Raw genomic sequence first — 26,100 nt, 5'->3', positions numbered from 1 at the left:
ACATATACAGCTTCAAACTTTAATGTGGCTGTTGTTAGAATTTCATGTGACAGACAACACCATCCTTACACAGCTTTATATGCAATGTGCTGGATATTCAGACATTACAGGGCCATCTACTGTATAATATTCCATAACATATGGCCTTGATCTTGGGAACTGATTACACCAGTCCAAACAAAGTGTTCCTTTCAATGTAAATTTCTTGTTTAAAAAAAACAAACAAACAAAAAGTACAGAAACTGAAGAAACAAACACATTAAACAATCTGAGAAACATACCAAAGTTTCCCACTGTTCAACAAAACCTGGCAGCAATCTGGCTTTTGAGGTAAGATCAAACATTACAAGTTCCTATTGAGAGTCGGGGGAGAAATCAGAAAGTGCCATTCACGCTGTATTTGAAAAGCCTGCCACTTATCCCCATCCGTGAGAACGCTTGAAGAAACCATTTCAGAACGTATCAGTAAATGTAGAATGTACAGAGTGTGTTTGGGAAGTTTGCCGACCCTTTTAGAGTTTTGATAGATTTATAGAAAATCATTTTACAATGGATTCAAGTCATTTATTCCCCATCAGCCTGCAGACACTACTGCACAGTGGCAAAGCAAGGTGCAAATATCTTGTTTAGTAAATATCCTCAAATATACCTAAAGTAAATGGTAAATGGCCTGCATTTGTATAGCGCTTTTCTAGTCCATAGGACCCCAAAGCGCTTTACACTACATTCAGTCATCCACCCATTCACACACACATTCACACACTGGCGATAGCAAGCTACATTGTAGTAAGTAGCATAAATAAAGAATAAATATGAAACTCTAGAAAGATAACAGAGTTAAAAAGGTTGAGGAAAGCACTATACTGGTTTGACTACATTATTTTAGCAAAGTGGAAAGTGGGAGTAAAATGCAGTATTTTCATCTCAAAAAATGAAAACATGTTTCCATGTCAACTGTATCTATACAAACTGGATTATAACCACTGAACCAGAGCATTGATGTCCGCTGTAGACATTAACCTTCACAAGTAGATGTCTGTGTGCCATGTTATGATACCAGATGCCACACATTTAAAGGGTAGTCTAACACAGAATTAATCTTCTTTTTTTTTTAAATCTCTTTATTTGGATTTTTTGATACACAAAAAACAACAAAAACAAAAACCAAACAAACAAACAAACAACCCAAAACAAAAAAACACCACAAAAAGCAGTCTGAGACATATAAAACTAATACAGTATGATAGATAGTAAATAATTGGGTCTACTGGGCATTTACACATTTCTCCTGACAAACCCAACCTGCCATCGGAGTGGGGCTGCCCCTCTCAGTATAATTTCCCTCAGATCATCAGGTAAGTAATCCATTAAAGGGCGCCATATATCCAAAAAGATATCATTGTTACGACCCGGCTCAAAAGCCGCAACATAAAAAAGGAGACGAATACCAGAGTATAGGTGATAAGAGGTATTATCTTAGAATGGAATACCAGGTTGGCTAAAATGGCTGGTGGCACCAAGGCAAAGACAAGTGAGCTCCCTGGAAGCTTGCCTCAGGTATGCTTTTATCCACACCTGACTAGGTGTGGCCAATTAGCACCAGTTGAAAACATTGGGGCTGCAGAGGGACGTAACACCTCCTCCCTCAAAAGGGTTCCTCTAGGACCCCTAAACAAATTAAAAGCCTGTCTGAAGCCTTGATCCCTCAAAAATAAGCTTGAGCCAAAGCACAAACTTGAGCACTTTATTACCAGCTCTAACACAAAACTAAATACGCACAATTCTTTAGTTGGCATTTTAAACATGGATGCCCCTGCATGAGGATTTGAAGTTGCCACACTGAACACATAAAAAGTAGCATGTGACCAACACAAAGCAGCACAACAGTCACAAACCCAAAATGATTACCTGACCTGCTACAACCCAAAACCAAAAGTAGCAACAAATAATCACAACCAAGTGATCTGTTGTCTCCACCACACAAATGGTCACATACAAGTGGCCCTATACCACAACAAGTTACTTTAATCCACAAGGTTCAGTAAGCAAGCATACTAGTGACCAATCACAAAATGGAGAGCTATGGCCACACAATGATCACATCAAGGGTGGCTCAGCACCCCACAGTGTTATTGCCATCCCCCGGCCAACAACACTCACAAGTGATCCAACAAATGTAGCCATATTCCCCACAACACTAAAGGTCACAGCACAAAACACTCACCTCATGAGGATGTCATTAGTATCCATCAACACTGACATATTAGATGCACACACGGTGTACATGCCATGCCAACTTAAAAACAGCCTACCTGCCTCAGCCACAAGACTATAATTAATGAATGGTCTCAAACCTCTTGCCAAGTTTGGTGCCACTGATTTACTATGTGCAACTCCCAGCCTAAAACGCTAAAAACAAAACTTGACCTATCTAGTCTTCAGTGGTGTACCGGGCTCAAGGCAACTTTAAACGCAAACTCGAGAGCAGGCAGCAGACCAGAGATATAGTCTCCTACCAAACTCTGAAGCGTACCCCCACCCAGGATAACCACCAAACACAATATACTAAAACAAGAAAGCAAAACAACAAACAAGTGCTTCGATGGAAGGGCAGCACAGCCACCCAGCTGAAACACACTTACTAAAGGGACGCTGCTCAATCACAGTGAACACCTTCACTCACCTACTTAAAAGCGATACAAAAAACAGATATTCAGTCTCCACAAAAATGTCCAAACAATCCTGGACGAGCCCCCACTTATGTTACGACCCGGCTCAAAAGCCGCAACATTAAAAGGAGACGAATACCAGAGTATAGGTGAGAAGAGGTATTATCTTAGAATGGAATACCAGGTTGGCTAAAATGGCTGGTGGCACCAAGGCAAAGACAAGTGAGCTCCCTGGAAGCTTGCCTCAGGTATGCTTTTATCCACACCTGACTAGGTGTGGCCAATTAGCACCAGCTGAAAACATTGAGGAGATTAGGGGCTGCAGAGGGACGTAACAATCATCATGAATTCATCTTTTTTTAAATGGCTCATAAATTTACAGAAATCTTTATTTTGTCCAAAAACATGAGCTGAATTTCTCCTGATTTTGAAAATGAATCTAACATTTTGTTCCCGTTTAAATGACTTGGAAATAAGCTGCAAAAAAATATGTCTAAAAATAATGTTTTACTTCATTTCTTCTCCTGGCCAACTGTGCTGCACTGTTTGTCTGTAACTAAAACAGTTTGGAAACCTGTAACTTTGCCAATTTTTTTTTCTGCCCAGCTGGAAGCAGCAGGTTTGCATTTTACCCTGAACAATATTGTTTGTTTATTGTATTCTTTTTCACTTTCTTGTACTGAATAGTGGGGGCGACCGTGGCTCAGGGGGTTGGGAAGCGTATCTGTAACTGGAAGGTCGCTGGTTCGATCCCCGGGCTCTCTGTCCTGGTCGTTGTGTCCTTGGGCAAGACACCTTACCCTACCGCCTACTGGTGTTGGCCAGAGGGGCTGATGGCGCGATATGGCAGCCTCGCTTCTGTCAGTCTGCCCCAGGGCAGCTGTGGCTACAACTGTAGCTGCCTCCACCAGTGTGTGAATGCGAGAGTGAATGAATAGTGGCATTGTAAAGCGCTTTGGGTGCCTTGAAAAGCGCTATATAAATCCAATCCATTATTATTATTATAATAGCTCACACGTTTTGTTCACTTTGGTAAATTCATCTGTGTCATAATTTCTGAACCTGTTGCCATATTGGACGACATGTTCTGTCACTGGGAGCTCAACAGCAGTAAAAACACAATTCATATTCTCCATAGAAATTCTGAACATGATCCATAATGCTAATATACCCATCCAAAGTATCGCAACGTAACACAACGTTCTGAAATGATAGAACGTGCTCTTGCAGAAACCTCAAGTATGTATGGAAGTTGTTCACTGTTGCATGTGCACAGAGTTAGGGCATTAAATACTGAAAAATCTTAATGGGATTCTTTTCATCAGTCAATATCAACATAAATTTGTATCAGATATATATCAAATCACTATGTCTCTCAAGCTTAAAGGTCATTTTTTTACTCTTAAGTGAAGATACAAGGTGAATTTTGGCTCAAATATAATTATTTTTCTGTGAGACATTCATATTACATTATTATTATAGCATAATACAACTGTATTTTAAATAAATAGCAAAGGTATTTATAATAAACCACTAAATTTGTCAGTAAGCTCCAATAAATGAATTAGATATAAAACATCTCTGGACGGTATTTGCTTTTAAGGGAATAGTACTGTATTTTCTATATATTCATTATGTTTTCTTTGGGGTTTTTTCCCCAAATGTGCTTTTGTAGTTTGCAGTGCAGTAAAAACTAGTGTAAAGTGCAGGATTTTGTTACTTTTTATTTTTATTTATGCAGCTATTGTACATGTGTAACAGTAATTTCGACATTCATTTAAATCGTTAGTAAATACCAAGTGAAAAAAGTTTTGATCACAAACTTGTTTTGTTTTTCAAAACAATTTATACTTACTCATGAGCATTTTACATATTTTCAAATTGTTATGCTTTTAAATGATTCTAATCTATTAAATTTGAAGGACAGGTCAAAGGTCATTGTGACATATTTTACATGTTTATACAGTACTTTCAATATTTTGACAACACACTCGACACTTGTAAGAACCATAGAATTTAAGTTGGAATTCTTTTTATCAATTTTTTACCGATACTTAACTATGTTGACCTTGATGTATATATGCCAAAAATTCGATTGTTAACATGGCCCTGCTCTACACCCTACATAGTTTTATGAGAGTTCACTTAAAACTTTTTGAATCTATAACGATGATGTGTATGTGTGGCTCTGCCTCAACCAAATTTCTTTGGCCCTTCTTTTCAAAAGAGCCCTGGCCTGTGTCTGCTGACATTATCACGTGTGCTGCTACCGCCTGTTCATCCTACACAAAAATTATCTTCATTGCTTTTATCAGCCAGGCCCAAGTAGTTCCTTTCAGGGCTCTAGACTAACTTTTTGACATGGGCACACCGGTACGCCTAACTTTAAAAATTTAGGCGTACCGGCACAAAAGTTAGGCGCACTCAAATTTTTCAACCGCATCGCTTAACACCGCAGTTTTACATGTGCACTTTCTTTGGGGGGGGAAGTCCATACAGACAATATTAATTTCTAAATTATTAACTAACAAACTTGTGCTTAAAGTGCTTTGTCAATATTGTAGAAAATGTTAAAAACTTAATCATCATCTTGGCCTCCTCTGACGACCTGTTTGCTGCTGTCTGCTGCTGAAAGGCCGTGGGGAGAGGGGACACTTGGGCAGTGCATTTACTGCAGCATATAATGTGTTTTCTGGATACACTGTGCTTTTTCAGCATTCAAATATTGATGGCACCGTGTCAGAGCACTGGCTATGAATTTCAGACAGATCAGGCCTTAACTTAACAAAAAAGTTATCAATAGTTCTTTTCATCTTTTCTTATTACCCACAGCTACAGTACATCCACTTCTCTCAGGCCTAGGCTGCTCACTAGGGCTGAGTATCATCACTGATTTCTATAATCCATTCAATTCCGGTTCTCAAAGTCCTGATTTGATTCAATTTAGCCTCAGACAGTCAGAAATATTATAATTCTGATCATTTATCAGTACTGATACACATGAGACTTCATCAGAATTGTGAAAATCACAGCAGATGCCTTTGTGTGAAAGTAACTGAGAATAAAACACAGGAAAACATGAAGGAGATTTTCCTGGTCTGGCTTTTTATAGCAGATAACCTTAAAAATATTCTGCAATTTTGCATAATTTTAAGAAATTTAAATTTCTTCAGTATTGAACAGCAGAAATTAGGCTTTCTTGTCCGAGGTCATTTAAGTGAAAAAAGAAAAAGCGCTGTAAACAACGCTAGACTGGTGGGTAATAAGCGAATGAATAATGCAGAAAACAGATTTGAGACGGGAAACTGTTCCTGAAGTACAGAGAGAGAGAGAGCTGTGCAGGAAGTGTGATTTTTATCGTGGTGGAAGCAAAACAGCAAAAGTCAGAGGGAATTCATGACGACATTGATCAAATGTGAAGCGCAGTTTGCTGCTTCTTTTGCTGCAGGCTCGGTGAATTTTGGTTGGAGAGAGGCAAAACCTGCAGCTCAGAATCAGCGCAAAAAGACGTAAACACAGCGCGGACCCGAAGAATCGCTAAGCTCCGACAGCGTGTAGTGTTCAGGCCGTCGGGTGAGAAAGCCGAGAAAGACGAAGCTGATTCTGATGTGTTGGGTCCGCTCCGTGTTTAGGTCTTTGTGTGGAATCCGTTAATGAATTGATATCGCTTTATTCAAGCTACTCACCTCTCTCTTCCACCTGCACTTTCAACTGGACCACGGCCAATCAGAGAGGTCCCGCCCCTGACTATCTCTGATTGGTTTAGTCCACGATAGGGGCATAATGTGTGTCTGTTGTTGACCACACGGAGAGTTACAGAGATTTTTTTTTTGTTACCGGAACAGTTGGTCGCACCTGTGCGACCAAATATTTATTTTTAGTCGCACCACTGAAAAATTTGGTCGCATTTGCGACCAAATTGGTCGCACTCTAGAGCCCTGCCTTTACTATTAAAAGTAAGTACAAAGTCTTGTCTTTTTTTCCACTTTCCCTTATTTATTTTTTAATTCCAAATCAAATCTTTTTATAGTCATGACTCACCTCATAGCTAGTGGGCTTGGTTCAAGGCTTCAAACTGTTTATACAAAGATTTTCTGAAATGTCAGTGGAAATAAATAGGAAATTCACTTCCAGAATCGGAGCCATTAAAAAAGTGGGCGGTCACTGTCGAGCTCCATACGTAAAGCTTTTCTCTGTCAGGTTAACAGCGCCACATGTTTTTGACATTACTGAAAATCAACCCGTAGGGATTTATAAATATCATGATGCAACCCTAGACCAGTCTCTAGCCACATAACTAATCCTACTGACCCCATGACCACACTGCCCTGAAGGATGTTAAAACAGCAGATTTGCACTCAGTAACCTTGTAAGCCTGATCTTACATCGGTCTTGAAACCCACTTCAACAACCCCCTTCTCGCCTTCTCATATTTCTTCTTTTTCATTACTTTAACGCCTCATTTAAATAACAGCCGTATAGTCACTCCATGTGAGGGACCAACATTGGGGAATTTAATTATTTTGATGCAGTGACAGAGAGAGAGAGTCTCTTGCAGTAAAAAGCTGGAAGGACATCCTGAAAGAGTATAATCTTTTTAGTTTCTATACATGCACCCAGAGGAAATACCAGAACCTTCATAGTTAGGTAAGAACTTTTAAGGTGCTTCAGTCCTTCACTAAATTTAGAAATCAGTTATCGGTTATCAGATCTATTCTCTATCTATATATCATGTTTGCTATCAGCAACACATTCAAACATTTAAAAATGTACTTCCTAAATCTGTCACCCGTGTGTGTCCACGTCTACGTAACAGACAACACAAAAACCACATGCCACGCTTGTTGAGCATCCTGGGAGGTGCCGTCTACCTCTCAGCATGTCAGTGCTAATTCACATTACACACAACATAAATCTGGCGGCGGCATGGCAACACAACTAATCCTCATATGGACAAATGCCCAAACCTCTCCTAAAGTGACTTCAAGCTCATTTTCAACCTCCACGCAGCAAACACACAATTTCACTCCAGGACTTTTCAGAAGCACTGTGGGGTTTCTGGGTATCATAACACGCAAAGAAACCCCACTTGGTGTAATTACATAAATGTTCTTTAGCAACAAATCCCTCTCCATCAGGAGGCTTTGTAGATAACAAAAAAACAAACTGTGTTTCACACATGAATTACATCAATAAATATCTCAGCGTCATCCAAATGTGTGGGCAGTCAGGTGGAGTCTGACTGTGACTGCTGACAGCAGGAAGAGGGAGAAAGTTTCTTTGGATGAGGTACCACATTCAAATTCCTCAGACAGACTAAAGTCACCAATGTTTTCATTGGAAGTCACAAGTAACTGTGCAAACTGTCAAAGTAACCAACAAAGATCTTTTTCAGCTGATATACAATATAGTTACACTGATATGACAATGCATGACAAAAAATGAATATAAAGTACTATAATGCACAGAAAGTAAGGTGATGCATGTTGGAAATGTGCATTATCTATTAAATGAGTTATATTCAAAACTTATTACAAACTCTCTCAAAAAAGACTGGATGTTCTCAGCCGAGTTTTCATATAAAATGAATTTTATTAACCAAGTGGATCCAACAAATTATCAGCAAATCAACTGGTCATAAACAAAGGATAAAGCTACATCAGTGTGTCTTAGGAATTCTGAGCTACATCTTCTGATGTTCCTGGTTTCGCAGTTGACTTACTCTGACTGTTATATTGTCATTTATGTAGCAGATTAATGTTATATGATAAGAAATCCCACACTTAAGTTGCCAGCTAAACAATCTACATGACAACTGAGTAGCTCCATTCACCAATTCAGCCATAAAATTTAACAAATGTCATGAAAACATGCTTTTCTTTTCTTTTTTTGACAAAATTATTGAGCATTCAGTCTCAAAGGATCAGAATGAGCTGCACACCTTTGTTCCTTCTTGAATATGGTGCAACATCTTTGATGCTTCAATAAAACTGAACAGGGGGCTTGAAACTAGAGCCTGCACCTGTGTCCGAAGCATCTTGGCCTGATGTGCACTGACTGCATTTAGAGAGTAGCAAAGATCTGCTAACTTACAAGCACAGAAAGAGTCAGTCTGCACAAATGAGCACAACTTGTCTGTGACACATCTCTTTGCAACAGGGGACTCTACTGTTTTGCTAACTGGTTGTATTCTGCTTATATTTTTAGATAAAAACAGGGTTGCTGAGTGCTTGTGTCACTTTCCAGTTAAATTGCACACCTGCAGTGACTGTTGCTATTTGCTGAAGAATTTCATTTTCAAATCTATGTGATACTGACTAGGCTAAGTCTATAAGTAGCTAATGTTAATTTCTTTGTATGTTGACGGCAATGGATGTGATTTTCACCAATTTATCACAATTAATTACTGTATTATCACAGAGATGGCATATAATTGCCAGTTTTGATATTTAATATTTAGTTGATAGACTGCTTCCATCATACTGTCATTTTCATGCACCAAAGACAATAACTCACTGCAAGTGGTCAGAGACTGGTCTACATCTTTGAAGCAACCACATCAAATGTAACAAGGTCACAGCATTTTTGCATACGGTCATAATCTTTTTTTCTCCAGTGTGATCATGTACATGTACACATCCCATGGACCTCACCTAATATAATATATCAATTAAGTGCAAGTCCCACTGGTGCACCCCACTTTCCACATAGAGAAAGTACGGACATAACTGTCTGTTTTACACTGGATACATTCATTTTATCCTGATGTATATTTGTTTGTATCACAACTCTTTAAAACTGCTGTTGATATGTTGTAAAAATCTGGAAAAATCCTGTGCCTCATGTGCAAACAGGCCTTATAGCTACAACATGAAAAATAATAATATCAAATACCATACTCAACTGACAAGCTATATGACACTCTGCTGTTTTAATTGCTGTATACTCGGTGTCATTACAAATTCTCTTTTTCAGGGCTTTTGTGAAGAAGAGTAATGCTGGGCTAAATTCAAGGGGAAACAGCTTGACAATCTTCAAAGGCATTTGGGACCTGTTTAAGCCCATTTTACTTTCTGAAACACTTAATAAACAGGAACCACGAGTAATGGAACTCATTTCTCTTGTTTTTCCTAAAAATGGAGATTACTTTTCCGTGGGTATATTTCTGGGCTGTTTCATTCTGTAGGTCTATAAAAGGCAGTGCACTGCTTTTATCTTCCAGTCACTGGGACATTAAACACCTAAAGAATCCTGTCTTACACAATTGTTGTTTATCCAGTGTACGATGAGTTGACACTAGCTTTTACTTTTTGAGGGAAATGTAATACCACTCAGATTTTGTTCACTGGCAGCAATTTGTTCCACTGGAATAGTTGCTGTGACCTTTTTACACACCATCCAATGAATATTAATAATATATGAACAAACTCGACCATGATGAACTAATTAGACTGGCCTACTGTTCTGTTATATCAGCGAGGCATTGAATAGGAAAATGATTATTTAAATTGTTCCGGTTATTAACTTAGAGAAACTGATGACTCAGTGTAAATTGCAGGCCATTAATGTAACGTATCTGCATTTTCTAACATTTTGCATATGCCATAACCAAAATAAGAGGGACTTGTTAAAAGAAAAAAGTTTGTACCACCCAGCTTCCCAAAACGTAAGACAGTTGTGTTAAACACTCATAAATGTGATGCAATGATTTGCAACAACCATTTAAAGTCTATTTTTAATTGAAAATAATACAAAGAAAACATTTCAAATAACTACTGTGAATGTTATGCCATTCAGCCATCACCCATTGTGAACACTTTTCAGAGAGGTCAGGACAAGGTATTGGTTTACCACTGTGTTGCATCATCTCTTCTTTTACCAAGACTGTGTGAGCATTTGGTAAAAGCAAAGACCAGTTAACATCGAATGGGGTACTTAGTTCAAATTCCTGCTTCAGCTGTTCAACGGGGAACTGTATATTTTGTTCATTTTTTTCTGATATGTCTTAACAAACCAGCCAGTTTCAACTTAAACAATTTACCATGTTACAGTTGTTTCAGAATGAGGTTTGATAGTGTCTCGCTGAAATAAGCAAGGTTTTCCCACAAAGAGTCTTCATCTGGAGGGCAGTATGCGCAACTCCAACAGACAGCAATGTAATTCAATGTTATTTATATAGCAATAAATCACAACAGCAGTCGCCTCGAGGCACTTTATACTGGTATAGGTAAAGACCCTACAATAACAAAGAAAAAACCCCAACCCCAACATGACCCCCTATGAGCAAGCAATTGTGGGAAGGAAAAACTCTGAAAGGGAAACTTTTTAACAGGATGAAACCTCCGGCAGAACAAGGCTCGGGGAGGGACAGCCATCGGTCCCAAATGGTTGGGGATGAAGGGAGGGAAACAGGACAAAAGATACAGTGTAGCAAAGGGCCAGAGATTAAAAATAACTAATGATTAAAGGTACAATCAGGTGCAATCAAGATGTTCCATAGCTTGGCTCCTAAACATCTTGCCTTTTTAATAAACTATAGTCACAAAGACAAAGTTCAGGTCTTTTCCTTGGTCCCAATTTTGAAAAACAAGATAGTGGCAATATCCAATCCCAATCCAGGAGATTGCAGGAATCCAAAGGTGAGAGGCATATGCCTAAACAAACTGGTGCTGTGTCAGTAGTGATCTAGATGCTGTACCAGTCTGTCGCGGTAAAGAGCGTGCTGAGCCTTGACGTGAAGCTGTCGATTTACAGATCAATCTTTGCTCCCAGCCAGAAGCTCGGTGTAGTGACCAAAAGAATGACTGTGGATACAAGCAACAGAAATAACATTCCTCCATAAGGTGTCTGGCCTACAACTTACAGCGAGGGTGACATACTCAGTTCAGCAGGGGCTAAGAACAGCGCCACGACTGCCCCACATTGAAAAGCCGGTTCAAATGGTTTGGGCATCTGATCGGGATGCCTCCAGGGCACCCGCTCAGTAAGTTGGTTCAGACATGTCCTACAAGCAGGAGGGCCCAGGGCCGACCCATGACACGCTGGAGAGATTATGCCTCTCAGCTGGCTTGGGAATGCCTCAGTGCCGCCCTGGAAGAGCTCGAGGAAGTGGCTCGGGAAAGGGAGGCCTGGGAGTATCTGCATAACACTGCTCTCCCCATGACCCAGACCTTGATAAGTGGCAGAAAATGGAGAGATAGATGGGTTGCTGGCTTTAACATCAAAACAAGATTGCCTCCCCCCCACATTATAGTTTATATGTTTCAAACAAATGTAGGGTTTTAGCGATGTACTTATAAACAAAAGCATAATGCTGTAAGTTGCATTTTGCACAGTACTCGATTTGGGTTTGTGCACGTATATTTGTATGTGTTTGTGGGGCGGACGTTGAGTGGAAAGGGTTGCATGATTTTACACCAACAATGAGAGCTGAAAGATGCTGTTTTGAGACAGCATGACGTGATAGTCTACTGTCACAAAGCGTGTGTGCGTGCATGTTAGGACAGCAGATGTTAGGCATGGAAACAGGGTGGCATCTGAATCATGAGACACAAAAAGCATGACACATGCTCTTCAAACACCCACTGAGCCTCACACACAGACAGACGCACACAACTCAACATGGCTTTTCTGCAGGGCAATGTATTTTCTATTTAAAAATGAGTACACAATGTGTTTTTGTGTTGTGATATTGGAAGAAAAAATATCACAAAGATTATGTGTTATTAGAGAGTGGAGTAACTGCAGTGGTGATGACTAGCTGCTTTCATCTCATCAATTCTTAACCATGTCATTCAGCATCAGTATTAGCAATTTACAATTAATTATATACATTCCACTCTCTCAGCTTATGGAGGGTTCACGAGTCACCTCAAGATGTGTAACTGCCATAGCATTTGTTTTATTAGGGCCTCTTCAGCAAAGGACAGAAAGAACTGAGTTTTTGGGTATAAAACTTTCACTGCAAATTAAAATGTTCTGAGCTTAACGTCAGCACATTCATCTGGATGTCAAACTGTTTCAGTAATTTATTACAAAAGAGGGATTTTAACATCTTTTTTTTTTTTTTTTTTTTTTTTTTTTTTTTTTTTCTTAAATGACATCAGAAACAGCAGTATGCGACATTACGTGATGGCAGAGCTTCAGTTCATCCTTTGTCATTTTTTTTTTTATTTATTTTTTTTTTTTTTAATAAATAGGACAGGGGGAATGAATGAGAGAGAGAGGGGGAGAGAAAAAAAGAAAACCAAAGGGGAGAAGAGACGGTGAGAAGGGGGGGGAAGAGAGACAAAAAAAAAAAAAAAAAAAAAAAAAAAAACTCCTGGGTCACCTGTATGGAGAAAAAAAAACAAACAAACAAACAAACAAACAGAGGAGACAGCAAACAACAAAGAGCAACATAATAATAGAGAAAACAAAGCACCATCACAATAAACTAGCTAGTCATAGATATCAGTATTTACTAAGTAATAAACAATATTGTGCAGCACGCAAGATAGACAGCGCACAGTGTGCTTTGAGGCAGCAGCCAAGAAAGCTTTAGTCCGCGTCTGTGAATACCCATGTGTGCATACCTGTGTGGATCAGCATGCTTGCATTCCAAAGGTTTCTCCATGTAATGATCTGCTAGGGAGTGTGGGGGGGCCTCAGCCCCGTCCTCCAGGGTGTGAAGCGGGTATGGAGGAGATCAAAACTCCAGACATCCAGAGGCCCCCAGAACACAAAAGACCATGGAAGACCAACAGAGGGGCAGCCGCGCCACTGTTCCAGTAAGAGCTGAGGAGAGTCCCAGATGAGGGCTCACTCAGCAGCCGCGGAGCAGAAGCCAGGGGGGGTTGCAGTGACGCGCCCGTGAGCTCCGCCGGCCCCCAGCTGCGCCTGAGTGACCGAGCCCTAGGCCGAGAGGCCGGGGGCACCCCACCTCCAAAGGGGGCCCGAGCGAGCCCCAGGCCCCAGGCCCCGACAAGCGGCCGCCAAGGAGTGAGCCGGTGTGTACCCGGACGCCCACCCCCAGACACAAAGAACCACCAACACACCGACACCTGAGGGAGTCCGCCACCAGCAGGGGAAGTGGTGGTGGGTGGAGATAGGCCTCCAAACCTTGGAGGGCCTGAGGTGTCCCCAGAGAGGTGGCGTCTGATACCCAACCTGACATATAGACACAGACATACCGGCACACACAGACACAAACATCCATTCCCACCCTCATGCTCTCATATGCACTCACTCCACACTCAACCAACGTGGAGACAGACATAAAGAGACGCTGTACACATAATCACACTCCCCAAGCGTACTCTACAATCCGGGTCTAGGTACCCTTGCCCCTGGAGGGGGGAATTGCACCCAGACCCAGGTGGTGTTACCCTTTTCCCTGCGGTGGGGAGAGGCAGACCACCCCGACTCCGCAGCAGCAGGGAGGCCCCACACCCCAGACCGCAGTCGGACGGCCAACTCCTCCTACTAGCCCTCCCGCTCCAGCAGGCCGCAGAGAATGGGGGTGGGAGAAGACTCCAAACCTCCCTCCACCCGCTCATTGTAGTGTTGATGCATATGTGTTCTAAGGTGCAATTAAAACCCAGGAGGGCATGGAGCTACCTGCCAAGGAGCAGCAGGTAAGCGCATAGCCCCTCCTGCTAACCCTCAATGACTAAGTGTATTTAAAATTGAGAGGTGGGCAACGACGTCAGGGGTGAGGTATACACCCTGATGGTGATTTGGACTCCGTGATTGTGCCCACCCCCAAGATCCTATATGTATGTGTAATGAGAGTGTGAATAATGTGAATGTCTAAGATGTGGGATAAAATTGAGGCAGAGGCAGCCAGAAGGGGACAGGGGGGGGGGGTAGCCTCCTCTGCACCCTGGTGACATACCCCCACTCCAAGGCCCTGCATGTGTGGGTGGTTGTGGAGGAGCGGGAAGAGGGAGGCAGCTGGAGATGGGGAGGGAAGGAAGGGAGGGGCAGGTAACCCCTCCCTGGGGCCAGCTCCCCCGCTGACCCCAGTAGGCACTCCCACCCTCCGCGACCCGCCAGGGAAGGGGGGCCCAGGCCCATCAGACCGGGGCCCAGTGCAGTAGCGCCCCCCGGCTCCACAGAGCCCTGGACAGTCCACCCAACCCCACCACAGAGAAAACTGCACCCACCCCACCAACCACACATCTTCCAGACTACATAAGACGGTAAACGCCCAGGCTGAGATCTTCCTCCACCTCTCCTGTATCTCCCCCTCCTGCAGAGAGTTCCTGAGAGAAGAAAGCTCCTGCCAGATGTGACCATCCCCCCCACCAGTTGAAGAGCCCCCCAGGCGGCTCGATGCACCGGCGGCACCCTGCTCCAGGGCCGGGCCCCCATGCACCCACCCGCCCACAACCCCGGCAACGCACCAACCAGAACCTCACGCCCATCCCGGACCCACCCAGGGGCAGCCAGGTTGCCAGGTCAGTAACCCACGTCCGTCAGCACAGACCCTCCCCTAGCCCCGCTGCACGCAGCCGCGAGGAAACAGTCACCTGAGAGCCAACAGAGCCCTCAACCGGACGTGACCGCTACCCCGGGTTGAGCCCCCCAAGGAAGATGCCTCCGGGGAACCCCCCGACGCCCTAAGCCTGTCCCTACCCCCTCACCAATCACAACAGTGAAGGCGGGACCAAACTATGACCCCCCACCCCCACTAGGTGATGGAGCTGATAAAAGGGGCCCAAAGCAATTGATCTGATGTGGTGGCAGAGGCTGTGTCAAGACTAATGTAATCTAATAGATAATTTCTATATTGGTTAGAATTAAGATTATTTTTATTTTTCCAGTTCATGAGGACTGTTTTCTTGGCTATGCATAGGGCAGTGAAGATCATATGGGCTATATTCTTTTCTGAAGTGACATTATCTAAGCTGCCCAACAAACACACTAAGGGGGAGGTTGGAATGTTACATTTCAGACATTTTGATAAGTCTTCACATATCTCGCGCCAAAACTTTTGCACTGGTGGACAGAACCAAAGAGCGTGGATGTAATTGTCTGGTGTATTGCCTTGACAGTGTGAGCAGTTGTTGGAAGATGTAAAGCCCATCTTGAACATCCGATGACCTGTATAGTGCACTCTATGAAGTATTTTGTATTGTATTAATTGCAGACTGGGATTTTTAATTAATTTAAAAGTTTTTAAGCAAATCTGAGACCAGAAGTTTTGGTCTAGGTTGACTGATAAATCTGCTTCCCACTTTGCAGTAGGAAGGGATATTGATTCATCTAATTTAGAAAGTGTTCTGTATATTTTAGATAATAATTTGGGGGATTTAAGAGTAAGAAAATGTGCCGCACTTAGTGGTGTTTGTAATTCAACTTGACTGAGGTTAAATTTCTTTTTTACTATGGATTTAATTTGTTGATATTCTAAAAACCTTGTCTTGTTGATCCCATATTGTTCAACTAGTCTGTCAAATGGAATAAATTCTGTTCCCTCTAATATATGTTCTAAGTATTTAATTCCTTTACAACTCCATTCTGGGAAATTAATCATATTATTGTTTTGTAATATGTCAGGGTTATTCCAGATAGGTGTACGTTTGCATGGGATTAATGAAGACTCCGTTATTTTTAGAAACTCCCACCATGCTGTTAGAGAAAAGCTGATGTTGATACTTTTAAAGCATTCATGTCTTTTGATGTTTGAGCTAATAAATGGTAGGTCTGAAATCTCTAGATCCTTGCATAGTGCCTGTTCAACATCTAGCCAGGGCTCAACTAAGAAGGTATGTTTTAACCATTCTGAGATGAACTGAAGCCTGTTGGCTAAGAAGTATTGGTGAAAATTAGGCAGATCTAATCCTCCTCTATCCTTGGTTCTTTGTAGCGTTTTTAAGCTAATACGCGGGGGTTTATCTTTCCAAAGGAATTTGGAAATATATGAATCCAGAGATCTGAACCAATCTTGTGATGGTTTGTTAGGGATCATCAAAAATAAGTAATTTATTTTTGGCAAGATCATCATTTTTATAGTGGCGACCCTTCCCATGAGTGATATGGGTAAAGATTTCCATCTAGTCAGATCGCCTTCTACTTTCTTTAGAAGTGGGATGTGGTTTAGTTTAGTTAAGTCTGAAAGCTTAGGAGAGATATTAATACCTAAATATTTAATGTTTCCGGATTGCAGTGGGGCAGAGGAAGAATTATGGAAGGAGCAGTTAATGGGGAGAACTGTAGATTTTGGCCAGTTAATTGAATAATCTGAAACTCTTGAAAACCAGTTTATTAAAGTAATTACCTCAGAGAGGTTGGTTTGTGTGTTTTGCAGAAAAAGCAACACATCATCCGCATAGAGACTGATTTTATGTTCTATGTTCTTACATTTTATGCCCTTAATTGTTGTAGCCTGTCTAAATGCTGCTGCTAGAGGTTCGATAAAAATTGCAAAAAGTGAGGGGGAGAGTGGGCATCCCTGTCTGGTGCCCCTCAGGAGACAGAAGCTGGAGGATGTCTGGTCATTTGTTCTGATACGAGCCGTTGGGGAATTGTATAATATTCTTATCCAGTTTATGAAAGAGTTTCCAAAACCAAATTTGTGTAAGGTTGCGAATAAAAATTTCCAATTAACTCTGTCAAATGCTTTTTCTGCATCTAGAGATAATATTATGGCTTCGATGTTTTTATCGTATGAGTAGTCTATTAAATTAAGTAATCTACGAGTGTTTGTTGAGGAGTGCCGACCTTTTATGAAACCAGTTTGGTCAGGATGAATTAAGAGGGGGGTCATTTTCTCTAATCTCTTTGAGAGAGCTTTGCAGATTATTTTAAGGTCTACATTTAAAAGAGAAATTGGACGATAGCTTGAGGGAAATAAAGGGTCTTTGCCTGGTTTTAGCAGGAGACTAATGTTGGCAGAATTCATATTTGGTGGTAGTCTGCCCTTTTCCTCGATTTCCTGCAACATGCTGTGGAATACTGGTGCCAAAATTGTCCAGAATTCTTTGTAGAATTCTGCAGGGAAGCCGTCTGGACCTGGAGCCTTATTATTGGGCATACTTATCAGGGCTTCCTGGAGTTCACTTGGCGTCAGTGGCGAATCCAATTCCATTGCTTGACTGTCTAGTAATTTTGGAAGAGTTACGTTGTCAAGAAACAGATCAATTTCATTTTTAGATGGGTTTATTTGTGGTGAGTATAAAGTTTCATAGAAATCCCTAAAAATGTTGTTTATTCTTCCAGGATCATATATTGTGTTCCCCGATAAATCTTTAGCAGCACATATAGTTGTTTTTTCTTTATTTATTTTTAGCTGGTTAGCTAGAAATCGACCTGATTTGTTACTGTGTTCAAAATTCTGCAAGCGAAGTCTTTGTATAAGGAATTGTGTTTTTTTATTAATAGTTTCATTTAATTCTAGTTTTGTTTTGCATATTTTGTTCAATGTTTCCTGATCTTGGTGGGACGCGTAGGCTTCTTCTAGTGATTTGATGTTTTTTTCTAATTCCTGAATATTTTTGTTTTCTTCTTTCTTTTTGTGTGATGAGAAAGAAATTATTTTACCTCTCATCACAGCTTTCCCTGCTTCCCATAGAACAGAAGCAGATATTCCGGGAGTGTCATTAAAGTCTAAATATGAAGTCCATTCCTTTTTAAAGTATTTAATAAAGTCTTCATCTTTAAGTAGTGATATATTAAATCTCCAGTTTTTACTTGGCGTAGTATTATTCTTGTGCATTAGTGTTAAAGATACAGGAGCATGATCGCTGACAGCTATAGGATGAATCTCAGTGTCTGAAATGTCACACAGCAGTGAGCTGCTGACCAAAAAATAATCCAGACGAGAGTAAGAGTGATGAACATGCGAGAAAAAAGTATATTCCTTACTGGTGGGGTGAAGAGAGCGCCATGCATCGCAAAGACCAAAGTCGTTCATATACTGTTTGATTATATTTGTGGACTGCCAATTACGCTGAGTTCCTGTTGTGTTGAGCCTATCCATTTCTTCATTTAGTCCAAGGTTGAGGTCACCGCCAAGAATGAGTGTGCAATCAAGGTGTTCAGAGAGTGCACTAAAAAAACCGTGGAAGAATGAGGGTTCATCAACATTTGGACCATATATACTAACAATACATAGTTTTTTGTTCAATATTGATAGTTTAATAATTAGAAATCTACCCTCTGGATCTATAACTGTATCGAGTACTGTAAAATTAACATTTTTATGTATTAAAATTGCTACTCCCCGTTGTCTAGAATTATAACCGGCTGCAAACACGTTAGGAAACTCAGGTGTTTTAAGTTCATTTAAACCTGTGACAGGTTTGTGAGTTTCTTGTAATAAAACAACATCTGCCTGTAGTTTTTTAAGCTGGTTAAATATTTTTAACCTCTTTCCTCTGGTGCCAGCTCCATTTACATTCCATGTGACAAACCTCAGCATGCCCTTAATTGTGCGTGTATGTTTAATGATGTATGCTGGGTGTTTCGCTTAGACAGGTGGAGAGAATATGGAAACATCCCTTGTTTGTAAATAGAAAGAGAAAAAGAAGTGTGGTGAGAGACTCCATAAGTCTGACTATGTGTGTGAATATTCACTAATATGAACAAGCGTGGCTTGCTTATGTGTCCTGCAAGTCTGTGCGTGCTGTGAGGCTGTTGTGAATGTGCTGCCGTTGAGCTGATGTGTTTGCGTGATCGTGTTGTGAAAATATGTAGAAATAGAGGGTGTTGTTTGTAGGTGAGTGGGGAAGTAGGTGACCACAGCAGTGAAAGACAAGAGAAAGAAAGAAACATCTGACAGCAGTAACAAAATTATATTTTTCCTGCGTGCTTTTTGAAAGATGACAAGAAAAATGTGCTTAGCTTTTAAATCGATTTTTTTTTTTTTGTAAAGAGACGCAAAGCTTTTTGAATCACGAGGCTCAAATCAGAATCAATTTTCAGTTCCAGGCCAATATTCATTTCAGTTAATAGAAAATGGGGTTACATTTTACAAAAACGCGAAGTGCTACACTGCACCGTTAATAATGTTTGTGTCTCCTGCAGTGGAAAAAAGGCTCTGCAAAAACACTTCTTCTAGTTAGATGCACTGTTTTGCCAGAACCCAATACAACAGCAGCTAATGTGAAATAAAAGGATGAGTTTAGTTTTTCCCACAGTATTTTCAATATAGTCACACTGCAGTATAGAGATAACCCAACTGCAGGTCGGAATAATACAATTGGAGCATTTATGGGTTCCTGGCAAAAATGACAAGTGTAAAAAAAATACTAAATCTAAAGGGGCACAAGTGCATCCCAGCAAATACGGCTGAAACTCCAGCATCATCTCACCAACAGATGTCAAGAAAAGACAACAGTGTTCAGCATCAAAATGTTTGCTGGGATAAACACTGGATCATTGGAGCATATCAACGAATGTCTCGAGGTTTGATGGATGAACATAATCAAGGAAAGTAAGACTAACACAAGAGAGAAATGTACATTTCAAAGTAAAACAGGAAGTAACCAAAAGACAAATGCTAAACACCGAGACAAGAAAAGAAAATACTACAGAGAAAAGAAAACACAGGAGGGCAAAGGAACTGACATTGAAACAAGACAGAGAGGGAAACCGTCAGGGTGCTAAAGACACAACATGAACTCAAGAAGACTGTAGCATCTAGCAAGAGTCAGCCTTACTAGCATCCATGGTAGCATGTTTAATACCAAAGTAGAAGCTTGAACAAGCCATTTAAGTTGATAAAAGGTCAGTGAAAACTTTTAAAGACAGATAACAATTCATTTCCACTGAACTGCCATCACTTAATGCTGTGTAACATTCCCTCCCACTGTATGCTTCCCTACTTTAAAATGGATTGACCTTACTTCCCTCTCCGCACAGCCAAAAAGCAATCCAAGCCTTGTCTTCTTTGAAAATCATAAGAGCAGAGTCCCATCCTGCCTTCCATCTCCACTCATTTTGCTTTTCTAAATGGCTGAAGAGTTTAATTTGTTCTGATAAAAGCCAAATGCAGCTCTAAACCTCACACGTGGCAAAATCCGAAGATGTGGAAAAAAAATACTTTCTTGCTCCATCCGTTCATCTTATAATACAAACAGGGATAAAAACTTTTATATTTCTTCTGTAAGTTGTTGACTGCAAAGTCTAATGTATTCATTTGAACCAAACAGATAGCTACAGTGCCTCAAATCTAAGCTAAGTGTGGCACATCCAGAATAAAATTGTGTTTCTTATCAAAACTATATTATTAAAAAATGTGAATTATGCAAAGAAAAATAAGAGGACTGGATAGATTGTAACACTATCTCACCAATAAGCCAAAAGTTACGCTGTGAAAAACATATTTTAAAAAGATTTCAGTTCCCATAATTGCAAAGAAGTTCAGCAAATGTTTGAAGCAGCCCTCGGCTCTTTTCTCCTTATGAGCCATTTCATTAGAATGTATAAGAGCAACAGCTAAGCCCGCGAAGTAATTGAAAAGCTGTTAAGACCAAAATGAAGATAAAGGAGGTGGGGGCCGAGATTGGATCTATCTTTCTCAAAGAAGCGTGGACAATCTCTCATCATTTGGCATTCATCTTATCAGCTCACTCATCTGAGCTCGTAATTAACAACAAGCTCTGAACCAGTTGGAGGGATTGCAATTAAGGTCCCAGTCTTATTCAAAAAGAGAAAGAAACAGAGATTCCACAAGTATGTGTCGGCTATTTGCAATGCTTGACTCAAATTTATCATTTCACCTTGTTTGGGGTGAAATAGTATCAGACCACACTGATGACAGATGAGTTGTTGTTCGTTACGTAACCGCAGTGGCTAGTTTGCATGCATTAGTCAACTATTACTGCGCACAAGATCAAATGTTAGAATGACTTTATGAATAGATCATAAAGTCATCTGTCTCCCAGCCTCACATCCATCTGTCTCATGCCTGCTTGTCCACTACATATTCCTCACATCTCACTGCTCTCCCTGAAAATTAACGCTTCCCTTTTTTCCACTCTTTACATGTAGGATGGCTGCTCTCTCTCTCTATAGTGGCAAAATAAAGGACACCAAATAGTAACCAGTTGTCATGGCAGATGAATCTGAATTCGAATGTAAATCTTATATACAGTTTGTGTTTTCCATGACATCTTCCTGCGTGTTTCACAATAAAAGCCTAAAAAAAAAAAAAAGAAGGCTCCTTGTCTACTGAAATGGTATATGTGCTTTTAATTTTTAATGTGGAGTAATGAGGTAACTTTTGCAGAGGAGTAGCAGACGGACTACAATTCAAACAAAGATATTTAAAAGAAAAGAAGAGACCAAACACTATGAGATGAAACACAGCATTCATGTAAATCAAAGAAAAATAGAAACGTTGTTACTAGTTTTGGTTAACTTTGGTTTTGTTAGATTTTAAAAAAGAATAAAAGATCTTTTGCAGCCAGTACTACAGCTCTTTTGGCTTACATCCATCTGATCCTGCACTTTACCTCACACTTTCAAGCTGGAGCACTTAATTAAAAAGTTCATCGGTGCACAGCGTTAAAAAGAACAAGCTGGAGCTGCAGTGATTTTCAAAGAATGGGTGGTGTGTCTACACAGACACCATTAGTAACAGCGTATAATCATTACTTTTTGTGCAAGAAGGAATTTGTGGAAACAAACAGTGAGGTTCTAATTTATTTAAAGTTCCACTCATCAATATATAACAACTGTGTAATATGACTAGGTGCGCGTAATAGAGCCATTTAATTAAATTGCAAAATAAATGTATAAAATTATTCACTGTAGCCAGTTACTAATCAAAACATAAGTGATTAGACAGAAGTTGCAGTTGAACAATATAGTTACTAAATAAAGCATACTAATATGACATTACATAACTGACTGACCGTCGTGGTGGGCCTGATCTCTGATAACAACGAGACGGCCTACCTGAAGGAGATTAGGAATCTGGAGAACTGGTGCCAGAGGAACAACCTCCTTCTAAACGTCAGTAAGACAAAGGAGCTGATAGTGGACTTCAGCACTAAGCAGGAGAGGAACTACCAGACCCCCGTCATCAACGAGTGCCCAGTGGAGAGAGTGGACAGCTTCAAATACCTCGGAGTTCACATCACGCAGGACCTGTCATGGTCCTGTCACATCAACACCGTGGTGAAAAAGGCCCGACAGCGTCTCTACCACCTCAGACGCTTGAGAGACTTCCAACTGCCCTCCAAGGTGCTCAGGAACTTTTACTCGTGCACCATAGAGAGCATCCTGGCGGGAAACATCTTAACCTGGTTCGGGAACAGCACCATGCAGGACAGACGAGCTCTACAGAGGGTTGTGCGGTCAGCTGAGCGCACCATCCGCTCCGAGCTCCCTGACCTGCACTCAATCTACAGCAGGCGGTGCTGGACCAAGGCCAGGAAGATCGTGAAGGACCTCAGCCATCCCAACAACAGACTGTTCTCTCTGTTGAGGTCAGGAAAGCGATTCCGCTCCCTGAAGACCAACACAGAGAGACTGAGGAGGAGCTTCTTCCCGCAGGCGATACGGTCTCTCAATCACACCACCACACAGTACTGACCCACACATATGGTTCTTACACACACACTGGACTTTCTGGACTTTGGTTTTGCACAACACTGGTCACTATATTCTTCATTTCCGGTTAATACTTGTACAGCTGCTGTTATTGTGTATATATTTATTTATATTTAGATTTCTTCATACATTCTTATATAGTTCTATATTGTGTATTGTGTATTTTGTTGTACAGTTATTTTATTTTCAACTTTAATTTATATATTTATCTTTATCTTATTCTTCCCAGTTAAATTTACCCTTCATTCTAATTTGTGTTGTACAGTTATTTCATTTTTAACCTTAATTTATATTTTATTCCTTCCTAGTTAAATTTACCCTTTTTAATTTTTCATATTTATTTCCTTTCTTATTCATAGCCTTTTCCTTTTTTGTTTTCTTTAGGTCACGAGCAGTTGTGTAAGCATTTCACTACATATCGTACTGTGTATGACTGTGTACGTGACAAATAAAAATTTGAATTTGAATTTGAATTTGAAAATCACTGGTCTAAAAATAACAGTTTATGGCATAAACAATACCATAAATACCATAAACTCGTCTCCACAGTTCCCAGACATTTAGGGAGTGTAGTTAAAAGAAGTGGGGAAGCTACACATTAGCAAAAATGGGACTATCCAATTTTTTTAAGATGTGGTGATGGCATCAAATTCAAAAGGAGCTAATATTTTTATTTAAAAAGTACATTGTGGCAGTGCAGAGGGGAGTAGGCTCAGCCAAATGGCTCCCCGGCCTCAGTCGGGCGATGGGGGTATGTGACAGGGCGTGGTCTGTGGTGTGGCTGCCAGGGAGGCGGACGCACCTGGTTGACATGAGCTATCACGCCTCACCCGCTTAAGTAGACTGAACTATGTCCTGATGTTGTTGTTAGTGTGTGTTACTGCGAGCTGAAAAGCTGCAGCCGATTGTAAAACGGCAACCGTGATCATAAAGATGCTGAAAAGCGTGAAACCGGGGCTGCCATGGAGTTATTACACGTCTTTAGATTAAATATTTTATGTGTTTTTATGATCTATTGTGAATAAAATATGTCTTTACAAGATGCTTAAATCATTACATTCTTTATATATATATATATTTCACACAGCATCCCAACTTTTTGGAATTGGGGTTGTTTGGATATATAGGTTGTCTGTAGGTTATAGTTCTCAATAATAATATGAAAATGAACATTAACTAATGGTGAAAAGTTACAGAAACATTGCTTTATCACTGTAAGAGGATATTCTTTGCCTCTCTAAAAGGACTGTACCTGTCCCCTCTGTCTCTGTGCTGGGGTCTGGATGTGTCTGAGGGATTTTCCTTTTACTTTGTTTGTCATTTGCTGATTGGAGCAGTCTTTTTTCCACAGTTTTTCATGTGTTTGTGTAAACTGGTGTGCGGCCACAGTAGCAAATAGCCTTTCTCCACACATCTCAGTTTGCAGTGTTTTCATTTAGAGCTGTAAAATATCTCCACATGACGTTCCTCTTTCTCTCTGCCATCACTCTCTCTCACTGCAGCCTACATGTGTCTGCTCAGTGCGGCTGCTTCACGTGAAGCACGGGAGGAGGAGGAGCAAAGTATGCCAACATGTGACCACCAGCCATGTGACATCAACTTCTCAACCATTTTCAGATGTATAACAATCATGGTGACAATATAAGACCAAGTGAATAAGGGCCAAGCCACACAGGCCCAGAGGCCAATCTATGACCACCTGCCAACCAGCAGTTGTCAGGGAAAAATGTGTTTTTCCCCAACAGGTTGAGAGTGGTTGCTGGAGGTTGATGGCAGGCGCTGAGAAGATGATTTCTAAGGCTCCAGTAATACAGGCCTACAGACTGGTCAGTGACACCCCCCGCCCACCCCCAGCAACCATCTGTCGCGGGAAAATGCGTATTTCCAAACAAGTTGGCAAAAATTGTCTTGTGAATGCTTTAGGTGGAGGAATTTAGCTGTAGTTTGAATGGAAGTAACAAATGCGTCTACAAACGGAGGCCAGCTGCTATCTGAGCCATAATGAAACTGTCAGCCTCCAAGTAGATACACCTCTGGTATCAAAATCCTACATCACCTTGTTCTAAAGTTATCGCATTCACAAGATTTTCAGAAAACCTGACTTTTGACCTTGAGGTTGAGGTCACCGGGATTCGAATTTCATGTGATGAGTGAGAGCTTTGACTGAGTGCCGCCTCCAGGAACCACTGCCAACCAGTCATTTACCTAGCAACCACTGGTTAGATGACGTCCAATATGGCAGACAGCTTTAGACAAAGTGTGCATGACATTACGTGAGAAACCTCAATACAAGGAGTGACGTCTATTTTCTCAGTACTAAATGTAAAGAGAAGAAACTGAAACCAAAGTATCAATCTCATCATGCTATTATAAATCTGATACCAACACCAACACTGCTAATGATAGTATCGATCCACTCATCCCAACAAGGCCAGCTGATATATGTGATCTATATCTATAAACTGCTCGTACTGCAGGGATTTAAACATCGTAATTGAATGAGTGACAGTGCTGTTAAGGGGATGCATTTTCAGTTGTAGGGTGATACTTGCAGGGGAACACTTCTCTCAGATTTTTAATGAAACGACATGGCAGCTGGATGTGTCAGAGTTTCTCTCTATGAGGAGGAAACTTGCCTTGCTGCAGTGGAACGTTTAAAAGCCAATCACCTCATAGCAATGTATGTGTGAGTATGTGGTTCAGCTCAAATGAAACCTTACTCACCCCAGCTGCAAAGCCTAAACTTCCATCCAAGATGCGCTTCTGAAAAGGGCAGACAAGAAGAGAGATTGTGAGTGAGGCAGGGAAATCGATATCGTAGTAACCCTGACAGTGGAAGAGCCAGCAGTTCAGTGCATTCCTCACCATCGACTTAACTCGGCAAAAT

At 40.9% G+C, this 26,100-nt stretch overlaps 1 protein-coding gene across 2 annotated transcripts in view; it reads right to left on the bottom strand.

Annotated features, from left to right (window-relative positions):
• The window catches only part of slc39a11 (solute carrier family 39, member 11), a 199,712-nt gene that overhangs the window by 168,644 nt on the left and 4,968 nt on the right, over positions 1–26,100 (bottom strand). For both annotated transcript variants that reach the window (XM_085415770.1, XM_085415771.1), the window contains exon 3: positions 25,938–25,976. In XM_085415770.1, coding sequence (XP_085271896.1) covers positions 25,938–25,976 — 39 coding nt within the window. The remainder of the gene's footprint in view (positions 1–25,937; positions 25,977–26,100) is intronic.

Source organism: Rhamphochromis longiceps, linkage group LG8 (genome assembly GCF_057381845.1).
Source record: "Rhamphochromis longiceps isolate RC_006_pf linkage group LG8, R_longiceps_female_GT1.1, whole genome shotgun sequence".
Taxonomy (NCBI): domain Eukaryota; kingdom Metazoa; phylum Chordata; class Actinopteri; order Cichliformes; family Cichlidae; genus Rhamphochromis; species Rhamphochromis longiceps.
Note: the sequence above shows the minus strand (reverse complement) of the source record. Positions and strands in the feature narration are given on the sequence as shown.